The sequence below is a fragment of the Primulina huaijiensis genome, chromosome 5 (genome assembly GCF_012295235.1).
Source record: "Primulina huaijiensis isolate GDHJ02 chromosome 5, ASM1229523v2, whole genome shotgun sequence".
NCBI classification, from domain to species: domain Eukaryota; kingdom Viridiplantae; phylum Streptophyta; class Magnoliopsida; order Lamiales; family Gesneriaceae; genus Primulina; species Primulina huaijiensis.
In genome coordinates this window covers 2,969,124-2,982,280 of record NC_133310.1, presented here as the reverse complement: position 1 = coordinate 2,982,280, position 13,157 = coordinate 2,969,124, and the positions used below count along the sequence as shown (strand labels likewise).

The 13,157-nt window shown below is 30.0% G+C and overlaps 1 protein-coding gene across 1 annotated transcript; it reads right to left on the bottom strand.

The window, feature by feature from the left end:
- Nucleotides 1-6,179: 6,179 nt before the first annotated feature.
- Nucleotides 6,180-8,624, bottom strand: LOC140976590 (uncharacterized). The gene is made up of 3 exons (XM_073440832.1): nucleotides 8,315-8,624; nucleotides 7,937-8,101; nucleotides 6,180-6,541 (listed from the first exon to the last, which is right to left on the bottom strand). Exons 1-3 carry the CDS (start codon nucleotides 8,538-8,540, stop codon nucleotides 6,507-6,509), a joined length of 426 nt encoding a protein of 141 aa, XP_073296933.1. The 5' UTR covers nucleotides 8,541-8,624; the 3' UTR covers nucleotides 6,180-6,506.
- Between the last annotated feature and the right edge of the window lie 4,533 nt (nucleotides 8,625-13,157).

Sequence of the window (13,157 nt, the reverse complement as noted above, 5' to 3'; positions counted from 1 at the left end):
AAATGTGCTTAATCTAGGAGTTGTTAAACAACCTTCTAAGATCTTGTCTACAAAATGGCGTTTTATTTTTCAATTATAAGATAAATAGAAATAATTTGATATATATTTATAAGTCCCATCATTTATATAAATGGAAATGTGAAATATGGCATAATTGATTGGTAAAATAATTGAAATTCACTGGATATTAGAAATGGACAAAATAAGAGGCTTTAAAAAATCAGAACAATAAACTATTATAGGCTTGCGCCCTATATTTATTCTCTAAGTTTTTGAGGAAGTTTGAGAAATTATTTTCTCGGATATACTCGGGTTAAGATTGTTAGATTGAATGTTTTGTATACACTTGTAATTTTCTCCCTATAATAAAGATTTGCAGTAGTTTCGTTAACGTAGCCTATATTAGATGAACCACACAAATCTTTGTGTTCTTGTTGATTATTTTATTCCGTAATTTTTTGCACTAGCTATATTATCATCTTGATCGTCATCATTTCACTGTAATTACCCAACAGTATTAATGTTAAAAAAATTAAGTTACCCAAAAAACTTACTTTCACCTTATTTCTTATTCTTTTATTGATCATCATGTCATCTCTACTATCAAATTCTTGTAGTTTCTCATATCGTCCGAAACTTATATTATTTTTATGTAGGACATTAACTCCATTGAAGTGAAGATAAATCTCATTTACTAATCCATTATATAGAGTAGAAATTTAACTTTAGCTGCTAAACACTGCTGGAATATATTGCAATAGTATATATTTTCCTCATCTTATTCAGACTCATATATCCAAAATATATGTGTTATCATCTTTGGTGAAACATATTATAGAAGAACCAAATTATCGTCTCGATAATTTTTCCAACGAGTGATTGAGATATAAAAATAAAATAGTGTGATTTTATTATTCAATAATCCATTTCCCAAATTTATAATTATAGTATTTTACTATATTTTCTTAGGCGTTGATTAATCTTTTAAAAAAATTACATTGTTATCTTTTTAATGAACAATAATAGTTGTATATTTATTATTCACCCATATTGTTTAATTTTATGTCTGAAAACTAAATTTATTACTTCTTAATTTCCACTTTTTTTTTACTATTCACCTATATTGTTTAATTTTATGTCTGAAAATTAAATTTATTACTTCTTAGTTTCCACTTGTTTTTTAAAAAAAAAAAAAAAAACGCACAAGCTACTGAAATCATGCATTATATATGTTTTACTTGAAAAATTGCACCTTACAAAAATGTTTGAAACCTAACCGTGTATGACAATTGGTTTGAAATTAGTGAAAAACCCGCATGAACCGCACTGTGATCGCCCCTATTGCAGCCTGCAGGACTTTCATTTAGTTAATTAAATTAAATTTCATTAAATTCTATCAAATAACAATTCCATTTTCAAATTTCCTTTTTGCCAAATACTTAATATTGAATTTATAATTTCACATTCCATCGAATCCCATGTTACCAAACAGAGTGTCGAGTGATGTAAAAATGAAAAGACATTAACTATTTTGAAATGGAGGATACCAAATAGTGTTAATATATGTGTGTTGTCTAATTATTTTATTTAAAGATATTTTAGGTATTTGGCATGTATATCAATATATGCACACTTGATTAGACAGCTACTAGTGGTCATAAATTTCGTCAAACTAGCTAGTTGTCTCCTTTTTAGCATGAATCAAATATATATATATATATATATATATAGATATATATCTGTGTGTGTGTGCGCGCGCGCAGTGCATCTAGTTTAGCATTAATGAAATTCTAGCTGAAGGTCCCTTCATTTTCTGTTTGTTATTATAGTTATTTGGTCCAGCAAATCTTAGTCACTGTTGCGGCTGCGGAACGGCCAGAGCTAACGTCAAACGTGAAATAGAGTAGAGGAGAAATGTGTCACACCTTTTTGTACTAAAACAGATATGGAACCACAAACCGTAATAAACAAAACAATACACAAACGTAAATGAACAGAAACCCCAACAAGCTACTGCGGTAGGATTTGGGACAACTAGTAACTGGACTAGAACCTAAATATAAAGATGAATGCATGCTTCCAATCACAAACCAAAGCTAGAAGTTTCGATAAATACAAGAAATCATAAATTCATCATGGATCCCTTTCATAACGCTCTATCGTAGATAGCCTAGTGCATGTGAAATTCTATTTGGAAGGTGGTGGAGAGGATATGAATGGGATATAAGGGATCTGAGGGAAGCTGGTGGGAATTGAAGACAATGGAGGCAAAGGGAATTTAGGTACACTAGGGATCCATGGAATGGTGGGGATTGATGCCGTAGGTGGTTTCGGCAATGCGAATGGAATAGTAGGGTTTGTAGGAACTGATGGCATTGGTGGCAAGCTTGGTTTTGGCAATGCCGTGGGAATAACCGGATTGGTAGGCAGTAATGGCAACGGTGGCAGTGGTGATGGAATGCTTGGTAACCCCGGTCCAGATTGCAACAAATGACGGGAAGCATCACATTTTTCGACATTGTTTGTGATGAATGTCGTCACGGAAAGAACCATAAGGCAGATGTAAATGGTTCTGGCCGCCATGATATATTTGCTTCGAGATCGAACTAAATTGTGAAAAAGTATGAAACTCGGGGTTTGTTGCAAAAAGTTTTGGTCTTGACGATGATGAAAAACATATGGCATTTTATGTGGGGTATATATAGATATGGAGTTTAAGGCATGCTTTTGGTATTTTTGACTAGTGTTTTTTATGTTGGTGAAAATGGGTTTAGTTTGGTTATGACTCCCGTAGGTTATTTGGAAATGTTAACATTGGAGATACAAGTTGTTAGTTCATGAGTTTATTCCATGATAAAACAAATTTTCAGATTTTTGGTCTTAGGTCACCTAATTGTGATGTTTATGAGTGAGCCGTTGTAAATTTTGAATTAATGATGTTAGATGTGCTTCATCTAGGAGTGGTTAAACAACCACTAGGCGGCCATCTTGTCTGCAAAACGGTGTTTTATTTTTCATTTTTAAAATAAATCCTAAATACTTTAATATATATTTATAAATATCATTATTTATATAAATAAAATGTGTAATATGACAATTGAGAGAGAACATAAATTAAATTCATCATGAAATATTTGTAGTTCATCAGACAAGGGAAAATCCCTTTATGGTGCTCGAATTACTCAATTGGAGGAGAAGATGCGTGAATTTATGGCTCGTATGGTGTTTTCTCAAACACTAGACTGTCCTTCTGTTTTTCTAGACTTTTCTTCACCCATTATAGATTCTGATGAGACTCAAGCTCCTTAGACACCATCCCAGTAGTTAAAGTTTGAGTTTCGATTGGATTGACTTGGAAATGTTTGGAAGTGATTGAACATTTTATAGAATGAATTGACATTTGTTTTGGATATTTGACACTTGAATAGTTGGTATAAATATTTGTATTGATTTTGATGTTGATAAGTTGTGGCTTAGAATAGTTGTATTGATGTTAATACTGTGTTGTGCTTTTTGGATGGTTATATTGATTTATTATGCATATTGTGTTGTGTTTGGATTGGTGTAAATAACAAAGGTAGAAAGAGGAAAAACAATATGTATTTAGAGACTGATTTCATAAATTCGGTCTCTAACTTAGAGACTGATTGTGTGACATCGGTCTCTCATATAGCGACCGAATTATGAATCGGTCTCCATGTTAGAGACTGAATTTAATTAGTCGGTATCTAAATTAGAAACCGTATATAAAATATCGGTCTTTATTTTAATGACCGATGACGTAAATGCGGTCGCTAATTTAAAGACCGATTAATCGTACCGGTCTCTTACAATTAACGACCAAGGTTATTGATACCAAACAAAGTGGTCGCTAACCGGGCTCTATTTTGCTGTAGAGATCGATTTGTAGGTCTATAATCCGTGTTTTTCTTGTAATGTGTGTTCAAGATTTGAATATATGATATTGTGGGTTTTTAGTGATCTGAGATTTCAATGATGTAGTGTATGTAAACAAAAGCATGTTAAAATATTTTGAACTTTATTATAAACTCTAAAGAATAGAGAATTAGTACAATTACATTGTTTACAACTGGACACTCATATTTATAGTGTACATTTAAAGAATTTAAATAATTAGATAATGTTATAAATACTAACCTAATGAAGAACTAGATTCGATCTACATAGGCATATACATAATACGTAAAGATCAATATGTGAATATATAAACAAGAACGAATTCAAATCCCTAGTCATTGATGTTGAATTTGAGAGAAAAACTACAGAGATCTCATGAACACAAGAAAACATAAATTTTCTAAATCTATGCAATTGTATATGGTGTATTTCTGAATAACTACATATATAGATTTAAGGATCATGTATGTCACTATTTATATACGTTCTCTAACCATCATAGAGAAACTCAAGATTGGACAAATCTTGATGATTTTTATCTAGTATATGGTAAATCAATCTCATGATATTTACAATCTTAATATAGATAATATTGTTGATTTACTTTCTTCTAAATATGAAACGTCTCATTTTTATCTTAATGAAATATGTGACAATAATTAAATTATTTTATGGACTTAAATAAAATAATCTAACATTTTATCACTTGGTCAACATATTTCAAATAACTGGATAATCAAGAAATCAATCAGCATCCAAAGTTAAGAACCAAATACATGAATCATGATAATAGATTCTCTTATACTGAGTATTATCTCATATGTATCACACATGTATCATATTTCTTAATATAACTTAATGAATAAAACCAAATTTTTATTCTAAATCGAACTTAATTAATATTTTCTCAAGATAACTGAATATGTAAATAACTAAATATGAGAAATATCATAATTGAATGAGTTTCATAAATATATAATCAAAATATTTGTATATACCATGAAATCTTTTAGGAATCAAGGTCATCATTTATTACTACATGATCACATATAAATTTGCATGTCTTTAGGTCAAAGGATCATCAATTCAATGATAACTTGTTCTATCATCACTTTATTTTGCTTAACACGTTCTCCAAATACTAAAACACTTAATGTTGACATTTAATTCAACTGTTGCTTTAGTCACAAAGACTACAACTGAATTGTCGTAATATAATCTTAATGACTTGGACATAAGATTCACAATTCTAAGCCAAAAATGAAACTTCTTATCATACACCATACAATAGTATTTCAAAATAAGAGATGAATTTAGACTCCATAGTGGAATCAATAAATTACTTCCAAATTGTTAATTCTTCTATACATAAGCATGTAATATTTAATATCATGAAGGTATACTAAAAATATTTTGCAGCTTTTTAGGGGTCAATATTTATATAACTCTGATAATTTCTCTACAGACTAGCTCTCACTAACCTTCTGATATACATAATGGCTTACAATGTTCTCAACAAAACTTAAATGAGAGATAACATTGTGAAACCTTGAATATCACTAATGTGATACTTGTTTCAAACTATATAGCTTTTTTACATGTAAGTATCGATATGCGGAAATATAAATAGAAACGAATTCTAACAGATAACCGATATCTTAATCGAAAATATAAGTGGTACACCAAAAAGTTATGGCTTCAATTAGCTGTAGATTTAATGTGTCGAGTTTTATCCTCTAGAACTCAAAAAAATTAGAGTAAAGGATAATATATCCTATTATTAGACTCGATCTCAGGTAACAAACCGATGGTTCCACAAGTACCCTTAAATTTTCAATTTTGAGTTTAGATTTGATCAAGGAAATATTTTCATTAATTCCGATACTCTAAAATTTTTAAAACTAAGAACAGATTTCAAAACTTAAAGTTCTGTACTCTGAGTACGAAAATTTTATAATTAAAAATGAAGTATGAAAATTTTATTGAAAATTAAATTTGAAAAAAAAAATTAATTAATTCATATAAAAAAAACAAAAAAAATCAGGGCTTTAACTTAAATTTAACTTGTCTAAGCATCCTCTTAATTATTAATCATGATATTGCCAAAAAAAAAACCATCCATTAGGGCAGCTGATGTTCCAGTTAGAACCATTGACCACGGTCCGGTTTCGAGTAGAGTCCAGTTAAAACCGCTAACACGCATAAGCTCATATCAACAATGGCACTTATATTCCAGAAGAAAAAAAAACGGAAGTTAGCTCTTTCTGAAAATGACACAACTGAATTCCTCATATAAAGCTTCCAGTCCATAATAGTACTGAGTTTAAGTGTTAATGCTCTAACAAATTTTATAGTGTTAATGCTCTAACAAATTTTTTTACTCGATAAACAACAAAAAGGTAACATGATTGCAGGAAGTCAGATACATGAGTAGCATGATGAATTCGACTCTTAAACGTCGCATCATTGTGAGCTGAATGGTTTGATGTGTCCTCGTTTTGATACTTCATGTAGTGTTTTCTGAAATGCAGAAATTTATTAGCTGCCGTCAAATGGAAAAGGCAACTGAAGATGTACCGTTAATCATGTTAATGTTGTCCACTGCTTTGTGATACCAACTTATCTGCAAGTACAAGACATATATAACATAGTTATTAGGCAACATTGGATAAGCTGACAAGAAAGCTTTATCACGCTTGTAAAATACAAACCAAGAAAAACCATAGAATCGGAGGTATGGGAGGTAGATTAGAAGAGGTAGCACGGATGTTTTACCTTGAATAAAAAAGCAATTAAATTTACATTGTCTATGACTCTATTCTTCATCATAAAAACAAAATGAATATTGACCAAATACACTGAGCACCCCCTCATTTAGTTTCATGGGTTCACATAAGAAAGCATTCATGAAAGTAGCTCATTACTCTGGAAAATAGGGCACGTCCTAGAACAAAACAATTTCTGAAATTGAACCCAGTGTTTTTAGGCAAGAACATCACGACTTTGAATAAGTTCATTAGTTATCTGAAATAACAAGGGGAACAAGATCAAATGGGAAGGCAACGTAGAGTTCTTAATCACCAATCACTAAAAAGCACAAAAGAAGAATGCAGAATGCATGTGAATTATGTAATTAAAGACAAAAAGACCACATCTCACCACATCAAACACAGACAAAAAGGCCACACATTTCACCACATCAAACACTAGCATTTTCGCAGTCAACAAAAAAGTCAAATGCACCTTTACGTTGCGCCATGATTAATGCAAAGTCCCGTGGCTATACATGAAAATCTCCTGACTATATTTCATAAACCACCACCAGTATTTTCAAGATTTGTGCTCTCCATATGATGTGCAACTAGTTAGCATTAGAATAATTTTCATTTTAAATCCATAATTTCACCATCTCCTCCCCTTCTCCTGCTCCTCACTCATCCCCTCCTCACCCATCTCACTGAGACAAAAAATAATTCAAACAAGTTCTTGTTTCAGTTTCAATGGTAGATAATATGCACAACTGGGATAAAACAGTAGCCAAGTCTTATAATTTGGCGAGTTCCTGATGCATAGCTGATTTAATATTTTAATTATTGCATCCTAACAAAGAGGCAGCTACAATTGGGGGTGCAACGAACAAAGTCAAGCTAAATACTGTTCATATTTCAATGCTTGAATATTTAGTTCCAGCTTTAGCAGAGACAGCCAAAGCTAAAAAATCCTCACTCAAGTTAGAATTTTCTAACTTAAGTCAGCCAAAGCTAAAAAAAATGAAGTTGTTTGAACTCATCCTCACCCAAGTTACAATTTTCTAACTTGTGCTTGACTGGTAGCCTTGGGTAGCATTCACGACCAAACAAACAAATAAATTTGGCTTCAAATAATTTCAAACTCAAGCTCACCTTTACTGTAAAATTCTGAATTCAAATAACTGGTTCATCAAGTTGGTCCTATTCACTTCATTAAATGGACAACATTGAACTTGACAGAGGGAATAAGAAAAGAAATAGAATCGCACCACGCATCAATCCAGCTGATATCATTCGATCCATATTGTCAATCCGCTGTTGTATAGACTTTAAAACTGAATTTAATGATCTGACCCTTTTCCGAACACCAGAAATCCTTGCTGAATGTTGCATAATGAAGGTCGACGGTGCATCTTCCAGTAAATTATCAAGCTCTGGAGAAAATAGAGAATAAAAAATAGCCCAAAAAACTGCTCTGGAGAAAATAGAGAATAAAAAATAGCCCAAAAAACTAAGTCTAAAATTAAAGTAGATCAAATTGGTATGCAATTACCACTAACTAGTATAAATATGTCTTTTGTGCATCACATTTCGGAGCACTAAGATAAATCCAAATTGTCCGCGCATAGTAAAAACTAGTTAATCACCTCCGGTGAGGCGATCGAGAGCAGAGCAGAGTTTGTCTTGGCTTCTAGAGGTGGCGTCGGCCGTGCGATCGAAGCCTGTGATTACAGATGAAATCAACAGGTTCAAACTGTCCGCTACCGAGGAATTTGAGCAATTTGTCGCAGCTGAATTGTCAGTAGATTCGCGTTCATCGCCAGGGTTGACGGCGGTCCCGGGCGAACGATCATCCTGGGTTCCGTCCGACATGCTTTCCGAGTACTACTTGGGCTATCGAGAACAATTTGTCGTCATTTCTACCAAAAATTAAAGGTAATTGACATAAACATCGCTGCTTATTAACGACCACTGTAGTTAGATTTTGTAAAATTTTATAAATTTCTAAAAAAATTTGTGAATATATTTATTTTGCACTAATATTTGTAAACTTTTCATATAATCATTTTATAATTTATAATTGTTATTTTTTTAAAAAAAATTAACAAACAGATGAATTTTAAAAATTTTTATTTATTTCAAATGTGTTTATCTCTCAATATAATGATTTTTATTTCTTTATTTAATTTATGAATGACAATATTGCAATTAAACTTCAAATTATTCAAACCAATTCAACCTATTTATTTAATTAATTAATATTTTTAAAAATTAATCAAACTTAAAATAATATTCATTTTAAATAAATTTTTGTATAAAATATATATTTAGTTTGTTTTTACAATATATCAAACAAAAAAAATAAACAAGATAATTATTTGTACCTGGAAATAAATAATAAGTGTGTTAAAATATTTGTAATTAGTGTAACTTTATAAAATTTTAATATATACTAGTACACCGACGCACGCGTTGCGTGCTTGTATAATATTTTTTATAATTCATTTGATTTATATTTAAATGATGATCAAAATATAATTATAAGAAATAGTGATGGACTACACTGTAATTTTGATATATAAATTAAAAAATAAAATAATAAAAAAAAATGACTTTAGTAAGAATTGAATATATAACATAAACCCCAAGAAACAATGACTCTATCCACTGAATTACATATAAGTTACATTAAAATTTTATTAATATATATAATTATTAAAGCAGACCATGACACCAAAGTTAGTTACTCTAAGTATCTCAAACTTAATAAAATAGTATAGATAGTATAGATATATACACACACATACATACATACATACATACATTCAAGTTTAAAAACAATTTATTCATGATTGTGTACAAGAATTTTGAGTTAACTAAAATTATAGAAAATAATTAAACGTCAAATGTTATATAAAAATCATGAAAAGTCTATAATCAATACACTATCTGATACTTTTTCTTGTAAAATGCATTAAACTTAAATTTCTTACTTGGAATATTTAATATAAATATAAATAAAAAACTATCTTTGACATTAATTATTATAATAATAAAGAAATATTTTCAATAGCAACATAATAGTTTCATTTTTAACTTAATGATTTTATTAAGGTATAAGTATCTTTATTCAAAGGAAAAAAACGCGTTTCCTATTGTTTTGATATTTCCCCATTTTTTTTTATTAAAGTTTAGTATGTATATCAGATGTTCATAGGAAATAATGTTGTTTTAAATGTTGTTGTAATTTAATAAAATATATATATATATATATTGTTTTTGGTGGATGTAAACTTGATGTTTACGAGAGTTGAGAAAAAACATATGCTCAAATCAACAAATTTAGCTGTGTTTTTTACAAGTTATATTGAAGTGTGGAACATTGTCGTATCTGACATCTTATAGGTCTGAATCGAGTTTGGAAAATGGGCCTCTCAATCGATATGTCAAGATTTTGTTATTAATATTTTTTTTTTCAACAAGTCCAAATAAACATAAATATTAAGGTTGAAATATTTCAGATAATCACTTAAAAACTATTCGTGTCGTTGTTCTACCCATAAAAATATTAATTAAGATTGAATAATCATGATCTTCAATTTTTTTCTCAATTGATAACATAGCTAATACATTCAATATTTCTTGTGATGCTGATCGGAAATTAGTTTTGATCAGCTTCAACTTTGATTTCAATTTTTCATTTCTTTAGTTTCAATCATGGTTTTATAGAACTCAAATTCTCTATAATTTTCTAAAGTTGAAATAAGTCCTTTCATTTGTTTGATAGAGACATCAATATCTATAACTTCAATTTTAAAAAAATTTATTTACAGCAAGCCAATCAAAAATTCAAAAATCTTTAGTTAATATATTGCTAAGGACTCGGGTTCACTTTTTCTTTTAGGATTTTTCATCATATCTTCCGAGTTAACAAAAGCATATGAAGTTTGTTATTTAATAGGATTCACATTTTTAATATGATTTTTTCGACGAGTTTGTGACAATGACTTAAGTGTTAGCTCTTCTACATGATCTTTAAAAGATTTCGTATCTTAGTAAAATAAGATAATAATGTATAAATGTGTTGTATTACTCCAAAATTTGACATAACTCTAGGACAACAATTAGCTATATCACATAATATCAAATCAAGCTTATGACATCCACACGATATATAAAAAAGCTCTATGATTTATTTCAAGTAACTTGTTATGTACATCGTTGTGCTTCACTTTCATATTTGATTAATTATCATATCATTGGTTTCTTATATCTTCGATGTCAAGTTCAAAATTTCTCAACAGGTCTTGTATAGTTTGGTAAAAAATTCATGTCCTCATGTATCATCCACCTTAAAAAATTATATTCAATATTCTTCAACCACCATAGAGTTTGTCTAAACATCCACCCAATATGTTAAAAAAGGTATTTGTTTAACTCGCGTATGGAGTACAATCTAATATAATTGAGTAATATTTCGCTTTTGAAACTTTTGCAATGATTCAAACATTCCATTCATTTGCCAACATCTATTTCAATTTATTTTGAACTTAAGGACCAAGATATATATAACGAATCTCGCGTGCTTGAATACGTCGAATGTGCTCTTGCTTTATAAGATCAAACTCACCAATCATTTCAATCATCAGCAAAGAAATTGTCATTATATATTCACAATATAAAGCTTCTCATAATCTCTTCGAAATTCCAAATTATTTTTCGCAAGCCTATGCACAAAAACAATAATCATCTTTAACAATTGTCTCCAATTTTTTTTCTTGGTTAATTTGTACTTGCACACTTTCATCTATTGAATTATGATTTTTAAGGCACCGACTCAAATTATGCCAATTTTTGTATCCTTCATTTGCCAATTGACCAACATTATTATATTGCTCTGGTTAGCAAAAAAATTGGAGCAAAAACAAAATATTATGTCTAAAAAATCGAGTATACTTACATTTGCTATCAATTTTATCTTCATTTTGTAGCAACCATTTGTGATGTAATATATCAAAATCTATTCGTATTGTCTTTGGGAAGTGCAATACTACCATTCAACCAAAAAATCTCTAATATTTATATCGATTTTCTCTCAAATTCCTAGATCATCAATTATTATGATCAAGCGTTACAGTAAGTCAAAAACTATAGTTGTTTGTCAATGTGCAATTTTATTTTCTTATACTTCGTGAAAGCGTAGAGTGCACTTACTTGTATGTTAATGAGTCATGTTGTTAAGCACATGTGTCCATGGAGGTGGATTACTATCTGCTGGTATTGTCTCATATATCTTAAAGATCAGTCTTAACATTTTCTACTGTCGACCATATCCCCAGCAGAGACAGTATTATCCGTTAAAATCTGACGCCACACTTTTATGACCAACCAGATCAAATAGCGCAACGTCAACAATTTGACGCACGAGAACTTCTCAGGAAGTCATCAATCACAATATTAATCTTACTCATGAACGCTTAACCTAATATAAATATTCAAATGAAACAAATTCTCTTGATTCAAATCTTCAATGATATCAACATTGTCTTTTTCATTTGATTCAATCACAATGAGATCTCAATTGTCTTTTTCATCATCACAATCATCTACATATAGATCGATCTTTTTAAAACTATTTTTTGTTTCTGTTTTCTGGTTCCCCGTCTGCCAAAAATACCAGTTGTTTCTTCTCTCATTATATTAATGCTACCACTGAAATATTTACTAATATCTCCAACATGAGTTACATGACTATGAATTAATGCTTCTTCTCTTTGATTCTTTTTTCTTTTTTAATATCCACATAAATGTTTTGGTGTCATTTTTTATTGACTATACCTAACAAAATAAAAATAAAAACAATTTTTTCACTTTTAAAATAATGGGACAATACTGATAGTCATATACATTTCATTTTCCTCCTTCAATTTTTTATATATCACATACCCCTTCGTATACCAACAAATTTAACAACCAATTTTAATCTTCATTTTTTTTATGGCAAAAATTTGTGTGAGACGGTCTCACAGGTCGTATTTTGTGAGACATGTCTCTTATTTGGGTCATCAATGAAAATGTATTACTTTTTATGCTAAATGTATTACTTTTTATTGTGAATATCGGTAGGGTTGACCCGTCTCATAGATAAAAATTCGTGAGACCGTCTCACAAAAAACCTACCATTTTTCTAAAACCCACGCACCCACATGTCTGCATATCTTTGAATATCTAGAAAGGCTTGACAAATTTTAGATAAATTAATTAAATAATAGGCAAGAAAAAATATTGGGACTACTCACTGGTGTTGTTTATTCGTTCACCTCACCCAGATACGGCCTCATAGGGAAGTGGCAGTGGGAGTTTTTGACACATGTGTGGAGAAAAACCCTGCAATTGCTTATTTTGTAGCTCTACTGTCAAGAAATATTAAAGTTCGACGTCCAGTTCAAGTTTAAATAAAAAAAAAAAAAAAAAAATAAAAAAAAAAAA